This window comes from Colias eurytheme, chromosome 26 (assembly GCF_061535395.1).
Source record: "Colias eurytheme isolate Ceu_HAF_F1 chromosome 26, ilColEury1 Martin Lab GWU primary, whole genome shotgun sequence".
Lineage (NCBI taxonomy): Eukaryota > Metazoa > Arthropoda > Insecta > Lepidoptera > Pieridae > Colias > Colias eurytheme.
The window spans coordinates 3,074,132-3,094,358 of record NC_143005.1 but is presented as its reverse complement, the minus strand read 5'-3'; the positions used below and the strand labels follow the sequence as shown (position 1 = coordinate 3,094,358).

The 20,227-nt window shown below is 30.9% G+C and overlaps 2 protein-coding genes across 2 annotated transcripts in view; one reads left to right on the top strand and one right to left on the bottom strand.

Moving 5' to 3' along the window:
- LOC149897098 (uncharacterized) overlaps positions 1-12,914 on the bottom strand; it is a 36,331-nt gene extending 23,417 nt beyond the window's left edge. Inside the window, exons 1-2 of the mRNA XM_090116850.1 lie at positions 12,666-12,914; positions 1,790-1,833 (exon numbers count right to left, since the gene is read on the bottom strand). Coding sequence (XP_089972976.1) covers positions 1,790-1,823 — 34 coding nt within the window. The 5' untranslated portion in view covers positions 1,824-1,833; positions 12,666-12,914. The remainder of the gene's footprint in view (positions 1-1,789; positions 1,834-12,665) is intronic.
- A 2,926-nt stretch (positions 12,915-15,840) lies between these two features.
- IFT57 (intraflagellar transport 57) lies at positions 15,841-17,171 on the top strand. The gene has a single exon (XM_090116943.1). It carries the CDS (start codon positions 16,041-16,043, stop codon positions 17,169-17,171), a length of 1,131 nt encoding a protein of 376 aa, XP_089973069.1. The 5' UTR covers positions 15,841-16,040.
- The last annotated feature ends 3,056 nt before the right edge of the window (positions 17,172-20,227 follow it).

Sequence of the window (20,227 nt, the reverse complement as noted above, 5' to 3'; positions counted from 1 at the left end):
CAACATTTAGTAAATGCAGTATGAAAGTGATTCATAAATGACTCTCTTATTATGTCATTAAAGATTGCAAATCAGAGATGACGCCTGTGCATTCGCAATAATTATTATAACTTCATATAATATTGCGATAGTTGTATACAGGTATTGTAGTATAACATTGAATTAAATTCGAGTTTTCCGGAAAATTTGTGTCATTTTGTAGATAAATTAACAACGTAGAACCACAGTATAACTGCAATCTATAACTTGCATTTATTTCAGTAATATTAATAAAGGTTTAAGAAAAATAATTATTGATTTTTATCTCTTTCATTGAAAAACCTACACGTGCCTGCTCAAGTAGCAAAAACGCAATTTTAGCAGTTATTACATTTTCTAACTAAAACATGGAAAGAATATTTATGGCACCGCACTAATTACCTCCTATGTATGAATGAATGAAAATTATGAAACATTATTACGTATTCTTTGCCTTGGTATAAGAATTAGTATATTCTTAAAATTAGGTATAATTCAGAACACGTAACTTATGTATACCTTTTATTATTTGTACCGTACTTAATTATAATTTATAATATTAAGTTGAAAAAAAAAACCACAGTATAAATTAGTAGGCACGTCATACTAATATATGTTTTGAAAATGAATGAAGTATGTATTACGTAGTCTATACATGTCTAAGAATGTATATATATGAACGTATGTACATATGTATTTCCGGATATGACGTGAAACATTGCAAAATAACATTAAAAATGATGTGTAAACGTGTTGGATCTCATCCAAGAAGTATATTGATTAGATATTTTTTTACTGCATAATAACTTAGTATTTTATAAGTATTTAAGGAGATCGTGAAATATCCGTTTTAAATGCAATATAGATAAAAGACCATAGTGCACTTTCAAAGAGCTATACTTAGTTCATTTCATATCAGAAAAAGTGAGAATATCCTGAAATAATTGTATTATCTACTAGTCAAAAAACGTCTACATTTCAATTCTTGTTGATTTATTCAAGGTTAATAAAGGGACAGGAAGTAAAGGAACTATACAAAATATATTGTCGCAAATATCTTGGCAAATTGATTTAATTAATGGTAGAAATATGTAAATTTAAAATTTCTTCTCAATGTTTTGGAAACATAAAAGGGACATTAAAATTTTCGAGCGTTAAAGTTTCAATAAATATGATTTACGACAATATGATTATGCAAAAAATATTTTTAAATAACATTTTAATAAATAACCCCACGTTACAAGAAAGACAAATGTGCGCCAGTCAAATGTCAGCAACCATAGCGAGGCGTCTGCGTCGAAAATAAAGTGGAATCCGTTCTTATGCCAAAAATCGAGATTTTTTGTTTGTTTATTAGAACCTCGTGAACACTGAACAGCCAGGCGAGTTGTTGACTAAATTGTGTTGGTGTCTGTAAGGTGTTTGATTAAAATGCTTTTGACTTTTAGTGTTTATTGAGATTTGTGGTTGATGATAGTAAGTAAGAACACCAAATTCGTTTTAAGTATATTACCTCAGAGATTAAAATTGCTATTCCGCAGTTTTATAGATACATTTCGTTGTTTCTAAGATAGAAAAACAAAACTGTTTAGGGATGATCAATAAACATACAAGCACATTTTCTTCAATTACCTAATCTTCATACTTCAGTTCATACATAAGTAGTCACATAATTTTATGTTTAAGGTTTTAGAGTTAAAACTTAAAACCGTTATTGAGTAGGTAGGTACGGTTTTAACAAATGTATAAAGATTAAAAAATGCAATCTTACCTCCAACTGGATCTGACTCATCAACGTGGATCATCTCGGATGATCTGAAACAAACATTAATTTATTAATAAATTGGTAATAAATACCTTTGTAAAAAAACGTTGTTATTGTATTGGTTACCTACCTACCTGATTTCCATATTTTAATATTCATTAATTATAATATTGTTCAAAATTAATTATTTCCCTAGATACCACTCTATTTTGTTTTCTCGTTTATTTTTTAAATCCGTAAGGTATAAAACAAAGAAATCAATCATAACAAGCCAGAGCACTGTGCATAAAAAAATATAAAAAGTAATTGGCGCCAAAAAAGGCATGACACATCACAGATTAAAAATACGCTTCATCAGACTTTCTACTACTATTTTCGTTTGAATAAATATTAATAATAATTTAACATTTTATTGGCAGTAGTTTTACCACGTTTTACCGATTACAACCTGACCCAGTGGCTTAGTAATAAAATACTGTGTTGCATTTACAACAATGTAAACTTGCTCTTGACCGACATATCAAATTTGTCTGTTTTATGTGCCCGTTTATTTAAACAATGATTTAAACGTATGTTTTTTGTTTTTGTCAAATAATATTACATTTAAAAAAGTATTTTTTTTGTACGTTTTTATTAGATAAGAAAATAAATTATTCATACATCCAACTATTTTACTGCGATCTTAGACATAATTATTATTGTGTCTCTTTTTATAGTTAGAGGCAATATTGTGGTGCACAAAAAGCTTTTATTGCATTACCACAAACAGGAGATGCCAACACAACAAACATGCCTACTGAAATTATAGAATCAAGGTCAAAGCTGCTTTGTTTCATGTTTGTATATTTTAGACAGACATTACAGTCACTACGTTATTTTATGCTTGAATTCGGGTCATCTATTTGGGTATCCAAACGGCTTGGCGCATTCGAATTATGAAGGCTTAAACCGCTTTAGACACAGATAAAATAAGAATGTGCAATTGGAATACAGATAAGAAATAATTGAATTTGTAAAGTCAAGAACATAAAAAGTAAGTGATTGTTGCAGGTTGCTTGCTTCTGTAAGGGTTAATTAATTATATCAGTTTCCGCTATTTCAGGTAGTGCATAAAATAATTTATGCAATTAAAAATTATCTGATTTAAGTAACTTTTTACGCATATTGCAAAGAGGTAAGGTATAAGTTTGATTTACAGATTGAATCGATTCAGAACCGAGGCGTTACCCGGCAATTTCGACTATGTTCAACCTCTATAAAGTCTGGTACAACATAAAGCACAATACCGAAAAAAATATATAAAATAGGATGGTCTTTGATCTTTAATTGCTCGCGAGGACTTTTTTCCAAAGTTAATAGATTTCTAGAAAAAAAATGTGCCGTGGTCATCGATTTTTCCGCAAATACTCTATAAACTTCGTAACCTGCTGACTTAGAGCTCTGAAAATTTTATGTTTAATAAATTATCAGTTACATAACAATCCCTGACGAGGATTTTTTGTTTCACTGATTGGTATCTTTTTAAATACAAAATGCGAGGAAAAAAGAAGGTGCAGCGGGAGAGGTTTGAGATCCGTCAAGTATGGTCAAGGTTATTAGCGCATGTATAAGCCTTAAAGGTGGTTAAAGTTTTCCGTAAATCGGTAAAAAATGTGTAAAAACATAATTTTTTGCTTCCAGAAGAATCATGGTTGTTCCGGCATTTTACGATTCGTGAAAAAGAAATAATCTGCGAGAAACGGAGCAAGGTCGGTATGTCAGTCGGTGCTCGTACGTGTAAATATGTTACGATTTTGAGTTGCTCAATCGTTATATTGTAAAAGTCACAATGCTGATGAAGAATGTACGTATCGATATGGTGAAATAAGACGACATACATGCTACATGTACGTCTGTGGTAGTTCGTACATCTTGATTATATTCCAACATGCACATATTTTATGTTACGTTGTTGAAGTTATGCAAACCATTGTGAAATTACAGATGTGCATACATTCAATATGGCTATATAAATAATAAAATTGCTTAAGTTTTATGTTATTGAGATCATATTGAGATAAACCTGAATGATATGAGTTTGTATGGTTTAAATACATAGTATCTATAGGGGACTTTTATTGAAGTTGGATAATCACATAATTTGTTTTAGGCAGATAACGGATTAATTCATTATCTCTTAGTACTTTATCTCATAATATAGTAGCTGCACGTGGCTTTAGAAGCGCAATTATAGTATGTAGTTCTTATTGTTAACCCCATTTCGTCCCTTACAGCTTTCGATTTCTCTACAATAATAAATCGACATCATTCGCCGCATTATATATATTATATATCAAACTATATGGAACATTTTACATATTTTGTCCAAATTCCGACGTAGGTAATGGGCGTTTCAAAAATTCAGACTATTTTATATTTTTCTTCCGCATTTATTAATTGGATGTGGAAGTATGCAACGACTGCTGTTATTTTATTTGAGTAATATTAATGTTTGTACTAAAATCTTACTCTGTATCATATTTAATTTAATTAAAGTAGGTAATAGGTATAATATATTCTTTTTCATTATTTGCATACCCATCAATGATTATTCATAAACTTCGTGGAAACTTTTTCGTGATTTGTGCTTCTAAAAATATAAATAAAAAAGACTGTGACAAAATATCATACCTTGTTTAAAATACATAATATTACTTAAACAGTATGTTCACCAATGTACAATGTATGTGTAATCAAAACTACGTGTAAATCCATGTTTTAATCATGATTATTGATTATGTTATCTTGGAATTACATTGCTTATCTGAATTTATAACAATAAGCTATATTCACCTATATTTAGGTACAATGCACAGGTAAATGTTTAGTAAAAATTTGGACATATCTATATTTTTAAATTGTAATGCAGCTTAAAGATATTCCGATTTATTTTACAACAGAATCGAATAATTATTGCAATACGATACAATTTATATCTAATTTTGTGTAATAATAGTAGTAATTTTCTGGCAGACATTCATATTAATTCATACAAACAATTCTCAAGGTTTAGTTATAATATTGATACCAAATGAAAACTATTAAAACAACATTGTGTATAAAAACTCTAATAAAGACATGAAACATACCATCGTTACCCGATTTTTTACTAGTACATATTATATGAGTACGCAGTACACTGGCCTATAAAGGAGTCAATGCCAGGGTGTTCACAAAAAGTTACCGCCAACAAGGCCCATAGAATGCGCTGCCCTGAAAACAGCCGGAGACGTATTGCCATACAAAAAACCGGGTCCGTATCCAGTTTGTACCGTGTTTTCCAGTAATCACTGTACCCTCTGATTTATTTGCCCTCGCGTCTTATCATTCGGCTGTAAAATACACCCACGTTTTGAGAAATTCTGACTTACATGCTCTTGGATGAATCGGATTGATATATTGGTCACAATTCCAAACAACCAAACAACAAACAATTCCAAATACTTTGTAAAAACAAACAATTATTTATCTTACATTTCGTTTACAAGATGTTATTGAATTCAGAATTCCTTAAAAAAAGGTACAGAAACATGTTTCAAGTTAATTTTCCTGCAGTGTTCCGATTTATTGTATCCATTCTTGCTCTATCTATCTCTCCAATCCATCCAATAAATTTCCATAACTCCTTAATGAGTCGTTGTGCAAATGATTATCGTTTTAGTCATTATCTATTCTTATAGGCTTCATTTTTGTAGGGATAAAGGACGCAAATCGCTTGTCAATGAAACCAGGGGTATGAGTCAAAAGCTACTTATTGTGCCCATACATCACACAACCGCTTTCAGAGGCAGTTTCAGTTATAATGCTACGAAGTGTTGGAACAACTTGCCTCCACCCTTACGTAACCTTCGTTGCATTAATAACTTCAAAAATAAAGTTGCTGCTTTTATTTTTAAAAAACAACCGTAACCTACTGTAGAATGTAGCATCTCTCTTTTGTGTCTATTTATCTGTATGTATGTTTATTAATTTTTTATTTTCGTTATTATTTATTACTATTTTCTTAATGTTCTAGTATATGTACATTCCTATGCCTTCTTTTTATATGTATAATATTTATAACGTGTAATATTGTTTATTTTATTAATATAATTTCTATCCCTCTATACTTCGGTCTGTAGCTGTACTTCAAACATTGGGGGCCACTGAAAATCAGTGCTGTGCTGTTGAAGGCACAGCTTAATACTGAGTTGGTCCCCTTTTTGCTAAAGGTCTGCCACACTTTTGTCTTTTTCTGTGTTTTTTGTATTCCTTATTCTTTTCATTATATCTGTTGTTGGCTTTTGGCGAAATAAATTATTCTTATTCTTATTCTTATAAAATATATTGCATAACATAACACGTAAATATTTTGGGACACTGAATGAACTTTAAAATTGTTTACATTGATACGCTAGCACCTCGGCTTCCCCCGTACAGTGTCGTTATGTCATGCAAAACACTTCGAACTGCAAGAATAGTTTACGATAATATAAAGGACATACAGACAAACAATCACTTCATATGTTATATTGTTATTTGTATATTTGACAGGCTGTTCCTAAATCCCACGTGTCTATATTTTAATCTCGATCCCAATCCCAATGTTAAATTGGTTCATGCAAAAATTGTCTTGGACGAAGTACGCTTTCTCGAGTCAAGGTGAAATTCTTTTATCGTGGGCGGTTGATTGTTGACTGATGGCCAAATAAATGGTGTATTATATTCTTGGTCGCCATTTTGGCTTCCGGTCTAGTGGCTATAGATATTGATGTTATAATTAGGGAGATAAGGTGATGATTGAGTGACGCTTGATCGAGCTTTTGACGAAGAATCATATGTAACTAAAATGTGAAGATATGTACAGAGGTATTTATGCTACAATTTTTGATGTTGGTTCTCGTTGTTGATCATCAAAACATCACTTTTCTGCCACAAGTGATGAATGACTAATGAGTCATCGAAGTTAGATATCAATAAAGGGTTTAACTATGTGGAATGACCTTGCAAATGCCGATAGAATACACGTTCAAACACGTGTATTCGTTACGTAGTTTTCTTCTTATTGAGTTACTAAAATATGTCGCAAATTGTGTGTAATTTTAATGAAATCTCTTTTTCATTTTTAACAGTATTTTCTTCTACATACATGTGACAGGATGCAACTTAATGATTAAATTTTATTCAACAACACAATTCCTTCTAATGAAATTATTCAGAAAGCATGCCTTAATTCATAAACTTTGCACAAAGCGTGCTAGCCCGTGTAAAGGAAACCGCCGTCATCTGTTGTTTATGTTACATATTCTGTGGTGGAGCTGAGATGCATCTCAATGCACTACGTCAATTGGGATACGTCATAATCGTTCTCCATAATAGGTCGGCAGCTTCTGAAGATGACAAGATTATTTAATGTTTGTGGAATATTTTTCTTTAGAGGAAATCAACTTAATGAAGAGGGCTTGTTCTGTGATTTAGTTAGCGAGAAGATAGGCATTATGTTAGTTACGAATATGACTAATTTTTTGGATATTAAAGATATTGTATATTGAAATGTAGTAGTATGGTGTCAACCAAGACATCAAGCCATTGTATAGAAGGAACTAGGTACATAGGAATAACCAGTGCTCCGTATAAAAGAGACATAATCAAAAATGAACGACTAAACCAAGGCCAATTGCAGAATTGGCATTCTATCAATAATTTGTGGAAAGATTATAAATTTTTCATCACCTCAATATGGTGTCTCAATTCTATGCTGTTTGGTGTATAATATAGTGACCGATTTGGCATATTCACAATGTTAATAGATAATTATTAGTGTTGGCAAGTCTTTTGTAAACATGTGATTTCATAATAGCTTAATGGGTGGCTTGTTAGTTGTTACACAGACTTATCTTGAACATATTTAATTAGTGATAAAGTGAGATAAAATGATACAGTTGCATCTATAGTGTTTTGCAAAGTTATTGATATTCATATATGAGAAAAAAATTCATTGGATATATTTATATTTTATTCTATGTTTCTGATTCAAAACTTCAATGCAAAACTATCCTTGTCTGGGTGTAAAAAGTAAAAACGTAGAGTAATATCTTTTAACCGGGATTATAATTAATATTGATAGTCTTTATGTACCAAATTTCATACATAGATAGCTTATTTTACAGTTTAGTTCCTTATACTTAAGAAGTGAAAGAATTGATTCTGATAAAAGTAAAAATAACATTTCCAAATCTCATTAGTTAGGTACAATACTTTTTAATGGCCTCCCAATAAAATTAAGTTCACAAAAATGGAACAATTTTCCCAGCAAAATTATAACTAATCTAATTGACTCTAGAACGCGGAGCTGGCATTTTCGCGAACACACCGTTCGCGTTGTCCCAAAAACAAAAACGGTGTAATGTTAACAAAATGTCAAAGTGACGAGAGAATATTTAACAATGAGCTCGAAACCTCAATGTCAAACCGGCTTAATAGAGCCCGGTCATTGAACCCTGCTTTCGAAACGAGTCGCGATAAGCCTTTACTTGAGACATTGTGTTCTTTTCCATGTTGCATTCGTTTTAAGTACATATGTGTAGGTGTAAAGGAATCCACAACGCTGTAGGTCTAAACTTCCAGTACCTACATAAAGGGAGCTCTATGGCTCTATACTTTATCCTACTTCTCAATAGAAAAATAAAGTTTATTTTTCGGCATAAAAATGCACCCAGTGCATGGGTGCATTTGCAATTAAAGCATGCTGGGAAGCAGTCAGTTTCTTGATGCATTATCCCTGAATTGCCTACACGTTTAGCAGACTACGTATTCGACCATTCAAAAGCAGTTTTAATGGTATAAAATATCTTAAATTGAATTAGGTATCTGTTTATATCATAAGTTCATATCAATTATTATATTATCCTCAGTTATAGCTGTACTAACACAATATCTATACTTCAAAGCTTAAAAAGCTCGCGCTTTTCTAAAAATCATCATCCTTTTTTATGGCTCAATATAAAAAAGCAATATTGATGCAGTTGCAATGAGCTATGAAAGTGAAACAAACCGACACACACATATTTTCGAATTTATAATATTAAATCGAATTTGTTATCAACAACAAGAGTTACGTACCAAGCAGATACTCCTTCACTAACAAAAAAAAATATCTCTATAGCTATGTTATTATTGCCCACTTCAAACGTCATGCTGCATGCACAAATTGTAATGTTTATTCATTGTTTATTATAATTTATATAGGTTATGACCGACCACAAATTGACCTTAAAGATGTGTCCGTCCTTCCGTTTCTTATTACCTTACTTAGTAATGTTTCAGCTTCGAATTATATTTAGTAATGTGCAGTATTAAGTAATATGACCAACAATTTCCGTGGATTGTTACAATTATGTTAGCATAATAAGACTTTTTAGGTAATTATTAACTATGTAAACATTGAAATGTTTTAATTTCACATACTTAAGCTTTTTTTACGTTTAAATATTTTATAATGATGTTGACTCTAAAATAAAGTAGGATAAGGTCACAACTCACAAATGTGATAGGTATACTGTATACAATGTCATCTGACTAAATTAATATGATATGATATAAAAAAGCTCGTCTAGTTTGAGAATGATTCTGAAATCAAATAGTACTGTGCTATTTAAAATTTAAGTAATTGAATTGTTTTAACCGTGATTTACTTGAGTACTACATAGTACCTAACATTTTTTTCAGGTAAATTTTCATTTCGCCATAAAGAAAGTTACAACTACAAAAGGATTTGTTTCTGCAGTCTATAGATTTACGGAATCTCAATAATAGTTAATGAAATGGGTGGGTAGATAATAAATTTATAAATTAATAAGTGGTGCCACTTTACAGAGTTTACTGAAATGCAGACATACACAAGTGGTTCGTTCGGAAATAACTGTCTGGCCTTCTCACATTCCGATTGATACTGCAGTTTTTATATTGCGTTCAGAATCAAACGATTTTCATTAAAACATTTTAATATCCGTTGCAAGATTTTATGAATAGCTATTTCAGATTTTGAAGTCATAAAAAGTTAATAACGCAACTTGTAGTACTCAAAGAATTGATTGCATATTTCTTGTATTTTTGTAGACATTTTTGTATAAAGTTTATAAGTATAAACCTTGAAAATACTTCCTGTATTGAACATATTTTATTTTTAAATTAAATGTTTTTAGGATCAATGGACAGGACAAGATATTTGTTAAACTGTATAAATTATTAAAGGTATACATACATTACAATAAACAAAAGGTATTCTGTTAAATAAGCTACGTTCTCTACCTTGTCCAAACCATAGTTAATAAAATACAAGTTAGTTCTAAAGTAAAAAGTTTGCAGCGCTAATTTGTAAATATAATGTAAATAATACTCGATCAATTCTAGGTATAGCCATAGGTAATGCAGGAATACGCCATTCATTAGTGGCATTGATTTTTTTTATTAAACTAGCCTATTTTTATTACTCTCTTAAATACTGTATAATTCATGTTCGACGTGAATCACGGTAAAAGTAAAATACTAAGTGAATACAGGAGTTCATATACCATAACATTCTGCAAGGATACCAACAAGTAAGGATGGTACTTATTAACAAGCTTGTCCGAATTGGGTCACGATTGCAACAGAGTTAATAATAATAGTATTTGTGGAGCATTTTGGTTATAAATTTTCATACTGACTGCTGAAAATCAGCGTTAAAATTAACTGCTATACTGACATTCAGCAAATGCTGCAACACTTTTGGTGATGCGTCAACTTTGCGAACTGAAAAGTTAAACTTTCTCTCGTACTTTTCTACGAGTTAAGTTCATCTTCCTTATGTTAATGGCCTTTGTGCAATTTCGAAATTCTAACTGCATAAAAAGTTTCATTACTATTTGTGGTTTAGGTTTTAAACTTTTAATTATTTTTTCACAAATAAATACTCTACATCTCAAAATTAAGTAACTAAACCAATTTAAATGCACATTTAAACAAGCATTGCAGTGAGAAATGCGTATCTTACAGTGTTCTGTAAGAATGATATTACCCATTGTATTTTGTATGTCGTGCAGATCGACATACAACAATAGCCATACATAGTATTATATTATCTGGCCATATATTATACGTACCTTCAGGCAAATGTCGGCCTTGAGGTATGAAAGCACGATAATGAATTCGTAGTTCAATTATTGTTATAGTGAATTGGAATGTTCAATACCAATCTTTGTTTAATATTCACTTTATCGAGTTTCATGACTAAACTCTACCTCTAGTCACTTTAAAATAATGTTAGTGTTATAGGCAAGTAAGTATTTATCTTTTCAATTTGCTTTAAAATATTGAGGTCAATTATTAGTAGGTTCCTAATATAATTTTATTATTAATTATCTTTCGTATTTAATAAATTATTTATTGACATGTACAGTGTATAATATGTAGGTACCTTGCTATTTACTTTTTACATGTAAGCTTACTATTTACTAACTATGTTAATTAATGCACTTAAAAAGTAGCCTAACTAGGTAGGTATGTAGCTATTTATAATATTATGATATTAACTAAAACCACAGTATTACAATATTATTTCCTACAGTAAGGAATCGCCTTTGATGTCCCGCGATGCCGCCGCCAGCGTAGGTACTTACGCTGCCACACGAAAATACGCTAGGGTTGCAACAAATGGGAAATAAAACAATTTTGATTATTAATATTATGATGAAATCATTTATTCATATGTACATTCAAAATAATTGCGATTATTAAATCTGATGTAATTATTTGTTCATAAATATATAATTACAGATATTGCACTGCTAAATATTATTTACGTGGACACTTTATTTTTGGATGTTCTTAATTGTATATTATACCATTTAACTAAGTAATGCATTCGCATTGGGATGTACAATCTGATTAGAAAATAATGAGGACAACATATACATAGCTTTGATTTTAATTCAACAGATACAATTAATACAATCTTTCTGAAATATTGTTTCCTTCTGGGATTTCAATGTAGATTTACATCCGTAAACGGAACAGTTTTTGCGCGTCATAATAGAATATGTATAATAAAATTATTACACAAAAAATACGACTGCGTCATCCTTTCGCGATAGTTAATGCAAACTCAGCGTGATTGCATTAAGCGGCCCGCGTCGCCCGACCCCCCGCCAGTTCCCCTCCGTTTCTCTGCACAAGTACATTCGTCGCCATACTGTAGGATGGTAATACTGTGCTAAAACATTATGTACATATTATATATCCAGTATATCTACTTCATAACTCTACCATTATCTCACGAACATTACGTAGAGTTAATTTAGTGATTATAGGTAGATAATTATACCTATACGGTGAATTTCCTAATTATGTCATTACACCTATGATAAATTAATTTGTACCTAACTTAACAACTTCGTTTTTATAGAGAAAAACTAATTAACCAAAATATAACGAATGAGAAAAGAAATCTTTATACAAAATGTTATAGAGCTACCCTATTTCTGTTTAATTTTTAAGATAAAAGATCGATGAGAAAGAAAAAAACAATAAAAAATCAAGAGCAAGTAATTTTAACATTTAATCCATATTAGTTAACTATATTTAATACAATTATAAAAACAAAGTAAGTAGTTAAGGCTATATTAAAGTTTCATGTCAATATCTCTAAGTATACTGAGAATACAAGGTATTCTATACATCTAACGGTTAAAAGGTAACCGGGTAACACGCTGTCACACAAACGGACATACATAGAAAGAGGTTTCACAAGCAACGGCCTCTCCCAAAACCCGAATGTAATGTACATCAGAAAAATTCAACTTTCGAACCATAAAAGTACACTCACCTTCTGCAACTTTATTGCATACACATTACACGGCGTCCACACAGTTTTAATGTTTTCTGAATCACAATATAAGGCAGCACATACACGATATAATAACGCACTGGCACAAAATTGTTTCGTAACACTGAACGCGACGCAAAACAAAAAAATAATATTGATGGAACGGTTGCGGATTCTCTTTTTGAATTTATTTTCGCGCTCTGCCGTCGCGTCGCGAGCGCTAAGCGTGACTGACGCTGCGCAGGCGGTCGTCAGCGAATCTAATTTTATCGCGCCAGTAATACGAGATAAAGCCGTTCTTTATTGAGGAACATTTATATTTTTTGTTTGTTTTATACGTGAAATCGACCGGATAGCCTTTTCGTCCAGTACTAAGCAAGCATGAAGTTATGGTTCCTCGTCCTAATATGGTCTCGATAGGATCAGCAGAGCACTTTTTATAACTGAAAGAATGGACGGTACGAAACTTTTATTATTTAAACTTAAAGTATTATAAGACTGAATTAATGCGAATGTTTATATTTTACAAAATCCAAAAAGGAGTAACGCAAAATCTTGGGTTTCGTTTGATAAGTTAAGTATCTACTTAATAAATTATTTACCTTTGATCAAGTTATTTCAGAAATATGATTTGATTACCGAAATTTAAGAAACAAATAGGAGGTAAAATATCTACTATAGAACTCTACTAGCTCTACTTTACCTGCTGGTAGTATAGTAGAGTTAGTCGTTATATCAGATCGATTAAAAAAATTTTTCTTACCTTATCTCAGCTACCGCGATATAAATATTGTTTATGTTAATTTATAGAGCTTTAATTCTATTAAGAGTTATTATAAAAATATTATACATTCAGGAATCTAGGCTAGATAATATATCCGAAGAAAGATAGTCCGCCGATGTCATAAAAGTGTTTTGTTTTACGTAGAAAATTAGTCGTTACAAGGTTAATAACAAACAACAATGTTTTAATAAATAAAGCCCTGTTCACAGAATGCGTGTTATTCACAAAATGTTTGGGATGGAATATTTATGCGTTGAATATTTGATATTTTCCGTAATAACAGTGCACAAAAATAAAACATTGACGCGTCTACAAGGTGAGCCCAGGCGCCAGGGACACACGGAGCTTTAGAATTATGAACATATAATATAATATTATAATTATTGTGTTTGTTGGCTATTTGTAAAATTTTTGTGTATGAGCTCTATAAAAAATTGCAAACATTCGTTTATTACGAGTAATGATGTGTCCGTAATATCACGTTATAAAATGATTCAAAAGAGTTTGGAAATCTACATCATGAGTAATTGTGTGTTTGGAGATTGGAGCCATTTTAACTAGTATTACACTGGTGTTTAAATCAAATTTCTTAAAATCACCATTAATTTTATGTTCAAACAAGTCAATAACTGCGTTAAAAACAACCGACTTCAAACTTGCACTTGCAACATTTCCAAATACAGACAAAAATGCTCATAAAATAAAAACTACTGGGCCTATCCGAATAAAATTTTTATGGGACCAATTCGACACCATCCCGCATCGAACAAAAAAAGAATCACGTAAATCGGTTCAGAAACCACGGAGTAATCGGTGTACATACATAAAAAAAAAAACATACCGGCCGAATTGATAACCTCCTTTTTTTTGAAGTCGGTTAATAAAATATTTAAAGATGTGATCGACATAGGTTATACAGAATTTCTTGTCAGCTCTTCTTTCTGAACAACTGGAAGGTAAAGTACACTGTACACTGTACAATAAGTACATATTTGATGAAAGAAGATTTTTTTAATAACGATTTCAAATTCTATAAATATTTATGGACATTTCTGAATGTCATAGGCAAATTGGAAGTTAGTAGGTATGACCGACTCATTGGAAAATAGCTTTTGAAATCATAAATCACAGATATTTAAAAGCCTAATAAAATATTACAATTAACATACCTAACAACATATACAAGAAACAAACATATTTGTACATAGGTAATTATATAAATAGGTGACACATTATCATAGGAAAAACAATTACAAATGAACATAATTTATTGATCGGTAATTTAACAAATAGCTCGTTAATATAAAATTTCCTAATTATATTGACGTTTGACGACGGTAATAACCGTGTGCTTATGTATTAGTCAGACAGCCTTTTATGCCTCTAAGTGATACGTCTGCCGATGCGAGGCGAATTCGTTATGACGGTAACCATATTTTAGTATTTATCTACTTGATGAATATACGCTACTTTAAAGTTATGTTTATTCTTTTTGCTTCAAGTGGTTTAATTTTATATGGTACGTATCGCTCACTTTGTTTAAGTGTTTTTAAAGTTATACCATAAACTAGCAATCCTCCCGGGTTCTCCTGTAGTACGGTCTATACCCTATATGCACTTAGGGATCACGTACATCCAACGAAGAAATAATTTTTTAAATCGTCTTGTAGTTCCTGAGATTAGCGCGTTCAAACAAACAAACAAATGTTTCGGTTATTAGTATAGATTATATCATTATAACACCAAAAGGCTTCCTTGATCTAAATTATGTATTAGCAAACTTGTTGTAATAATATTTACGGGAATAAAACCTGTTAAATCATTAGAATCTCACAATTATAGCAAACTACATCAAAATTCGAATAGCACGTAGATAGGTACTATGTAGCTTTCATCAGAGGCACAAGGGCAGAATTCAAAGTATACTTCTTGGCAACGTGGTTTATCTTAAATCAAATCACTGTGTGGGCTTACAAATGATACCAATTTTTTCCGTTGAGTTTTAAGAATTACGAGGTCTTCCTCAGATCTTTTTAGTATAGAGAAGACGTTAGAATTTTAGAAACATCATAAAATATGATTATTTCAAAATATACTACATGAAATAAATATATGCATCAACGTACGTAAATGCAACAGAAAAGGTCACTTGAAATCAATTACTTACATATTTTATCAAGCTTTTAAGATATCCTGATTTTAAATTTTAATCATATTATGTAAATAAAATTAATAGTTAAGTATTACAGTTGTATATAGACATTTATTTATTACGGAAAATATGATATGGAATGTGTATGGAATACACAGAATATATTTAAAACGTTATATTGTGGTTATATTCCATATAAGGTTTTTAAACGAAAAGCTCAAATAAAATAAGCCGGTTGCTAGGCGACCGTATGTAAACAAATATCGTTGCACGAATGCCTTTGCTTTGTTCGCAATAATTGTTTTTTCAAGTGGTGAAATTTCATTTCCTATTACAGATATAGTTTTATTGAACTCGATCGGCATTTTAAACGGCGCCAGTTCTTTTGTTTTTAAATAAACTAAAAGGAATAAAATTTATTCAGACCCTTAATGTCAATATGGATCTGAACATAATGGACAAATTGCGGCTATTGAAAATAGACACGGAATTGCGACCGCAAATTAAAATGAAGCCAATGAGCCGGTATTACTTCGTTACGTCCACGAATCCGGGTGAACAGTTCTTTGTCTTTGCGTCGACAGCTGCTTGGCTTATACGAAAGACGGGAAAAGCTTTTGAGCAGCCAAATGAAGAAGACGACCCTAATGCTATCATTGCTGTGATTGTAGAAACCTTAAGAGAAAAAGAGATAGCTGTAGATTTCTCCTCTCATAAGCTGAAACAAGGTTATGGCGATCAAGTCAGCTATATTCTTAATGTCTTAGCTGACGAGGCGTTGAAGGCAGAAAATTTCGAATGGCAAAAGCCTATTGTAGACATTCCTGATACAGAAGAATCGGTTGATGACGTTGACCAAGTTGAAGATGAAACAGAGATAACGCTTGACAAAGTTGAAGAAGAAATGGCCATTTATTCTGAAGAATCAGATGCTGAACAATTCGGTGATGTGGAAGAGAAGGAATCTGAAACATTAGGAAATAAAATTTATGATGAAGAAGCTTGGAAACTAGAGTTGGAAAGGGTAGCACCGGCTCTAAGGTTGAAAATTTCAGCGGATGGGAGAGACTGGCGTACGAGACACGCACAAATGAAGGTTTATAAAGATGAATTATGTGAGCGGTTTAAAACAACTGGTACACAACTAAACAAAGTTTACAATAACATTAATTCTGGCATGGAAAAAATAGCAGCCAGAGAGAATATCCTTAACGAACGATTCCAACCGCTAGTACGTAAGTACGGTATGCTGTTGGATGAATTGAATAAAGTAACCAATGAATATAAAGAAGTTAGTGTAGGAGTGAGAGAGAGACAAGAAATGCTTAACGAGATTACAGCTAAAATAGAGAATATAAAGCAGAGAACGGAATCGCGAGGATCCTCAATGAACGACAACGCTCCATTGGTAACTGCTAAGAAAGCTTTGGAAACATTGAACAAGGATATCCAGGAATTAGACTTTCAAATAATCGTGCTTCTGTGGATGCTGATTTCAAAAGAGAATCCCAAAAGCAATAACTTCTTAATGAATTCCGAATCGAAGATGATAACGAAAGCAGGTTATTAGGAACAATTAAATTCTATAAGTAACAGTAATTGTTTCTATCTAAACCCTATTTTTCATTCTAATTGGTTTCATCTAGGTTCCAGATTATCATATTTAAATCGTCAGTAACCTGTGCTATTGCACAGCATGAGATGATCGATATTTCACAAATTTTTGAAAGATAATATTAATTATTATTCTTCTGTAATCTGAATATTTTATTTTTTTAATTAACTGACGCGATCATAAATTTACAAATAATATACAATATTATTATCATATGCGCAACGGTTGCGTTGTTACAAATAGATATGATTTGAGGAAATACAATACCTACACCGATTAAAATAACCTTGATTCTTTCCGTATGCCTATTTTATAAAATCCAACCCTCCTGTCTTTGCTTGCTTTACTCTGATGAAATGTGAAATAATAAAAGTTTACTTGAGTGAAATTTTTTTTTTATATCTGTTTAGGCATATTATTAACTTTTACACAAACTTACATTAGTAGAAGAAAACAGGATAAATAAAATTAAAATATTTTGCAATAATTTATTCATAATTCTCAAATAATACGCAATACAACATGGATACATGTTTAAAATAAATCTTAACACAACAAGGTACGAGTGACAAGCTTTGGTTAAATGCAAGCAAAACGGCATATAAAAATATAATCAAATAATATATAATAATATAATGTATTATGCTAATATAGGCGATTAAAATTTGGTGTGAAAGGAACGACGAGACTTAATACTAATTTAAAAATCACTTAAATATAAGCTTTTTACACTTTCTGTGCGATACATTATGTAATTTAATAAAAAATACGTGTAAAAGTATGAGCATGCAAAAATAAATCTATGACCCCTGTGGGTTATTTTGATGATAATGTTATTATGTATAAGGTAATGTTAAACGCTCAAATTTATTAATACATGTGTCATATTTGGGTATTGCTATCCAAAACCTACATGAACCTCATGTTCCATAGTATATCTTTCGTCAATATTGTGTTTTACGATATTTAATACAGCTAATATCGGGACTAGTTAAACGTGCTATTTGCATTTAATAGAAATTTGCGATTTATCTGCATTCTCACATTTTTTGGCCAGAGAAAACATTGTGATGTTTTTAACTGATTTTTACATTTTTTTGTTTTAGATTGGAATTCGAATTATAATGTCACGCACATATTCCTATAAGAACATGTAGTTCCTTTTATGCAAGTTATTTTAATAAAAAAAGACAATTTATCAAAATCACTTAAAAGTTACTGGTAATTTCTACGATTCAATGTACATAGATAACAGTTAATTCGAATACAATTTCAAATAAACTACAACCTACGTTTTATTGTACTTAAAACGTCTTGATATTATACATAATGTATAAACAGATAAAATATATTCATAATAATTATAAAATTATAATTTATTAATATGACAATATTCTTTGACTGATTATTACATTACAATAGGTATATATAATCGATTTTAGTTTGTTATCGATAAAAACAACACAAAAAATGCAACGCATAATCAAATTTATAAAATAGCGTCTATAAAATCAATATAAAATAATAAATAGCATTACACATCTTGGTGTTGTTATATTATATTGCCTGTACAATATTAATGTTAACATTTGCACAAATAATTTCAATTTTCGTAGTATTTTTACAGGTTACAAATTGTAGACCCGTTATCCAATCATAATAATTGATTAAATCTATACATATAATAAAATCGTAGGAAAGTCAAAACTGTACATTGAATATTTTTTTAAAAGAATACATAATCCATGATCTATAATCGATATAGAAGCCAAAAATATAGTTTTTAGAATTTTTGTCTGTTTGTCTGTATGTTTGACCGAGCTAATCTCGAAAAGTACTGCATAGATTTACTTCAAATTTTGCATGAATATTCCTAAGAGGTCGGGTGAGGATAGTTTAAACATATTATCATGATATCACCTTCGGGGGAGGAGCTGTGAGACTTTATTTTTCTTACATATTCCGTGTACTACGATAGCGTACAATCTAAAGACTCATGTTTAAATGTTGGTTTCGAGTAAGCCATGCTATTATCTAGCTTTACAAAATAAAAACTATGTCATTTACGTAATTTGGGCAGAGAAACAGTTAAATGAATCTTAGCAGTATAAAGACAAATTTGAAACAGCGCCATCTATGAAGTGTTAGAAAAATCAAACACACGTTAACTATTGGAAATTAATAATCATATGACGCATATATAAATGTTGTTTGACAATATCTAGATTGACACTATAAAAATTATGCCAATTGCCATTTAAGTAACTTGGGAAGAGAAACATAGTTTAAAGAATGTAAGTTGTATAATGTTAATTTTGTAACAGCGCCATCTATGAGATTTCGTAAAAATCAAATCAATTTAGATGTTAACACTACTGAATACACAGTTGGAAATTAATAATTTAAATATAATTATGTTATTTATTTAACTCTTTAGCCCATATCTTCCCTTCCATATAATATTTCGTGTAAATAATAAATATACTTCTTTTTTTTAAAGTGAGGGTAGATGTTTATTATTTTAAGTAAAACTAGACACCATTATCTACAGTTAATCTAATATTGATTGCGTTCATTAGTTTCAATTTTAGAAATCTTCGTATTTTATAAATTTACTAGCTTACCGCCCGCGGGTTCGTCCCCTTTGTTTAAAACCTAATAAATTATATACTAAAACCTTCCTCTTGAATCAGGCTATCTATTAAAAAAACCGCATCAAAATCCGTTGCGAAGTTTTAAAGATTTAAGCATACAAAGGGACATAGGGACAGAGAAAGCGACTATAAGGCATGACGAAAGATTTTGAAATCCTCTTCCATAATGTGTGTATACGTTTACTATACAATAAAAACCCTATATTTCGGTAATATACTTAAATTTAACGAAGATAAAAGCCATTTTCCAAAAAATATTTATTAACTGTGCCAAAACAGCTCGCAGGTGTCATGGCGTAGGCGTGACGTCACACTTTAGTAAATACGTAATTATTTGTACGCATTGCGAAGAAAATT

Excerpts from the sequence above, each read along its gene's own strand:
- IFT57 (XM_090116943.1), top strand. The coding sequence starts at position 16,041 with ATGGATCTGAACATAATGGACAAATTGCGGCTATTGAAAATAGACACG.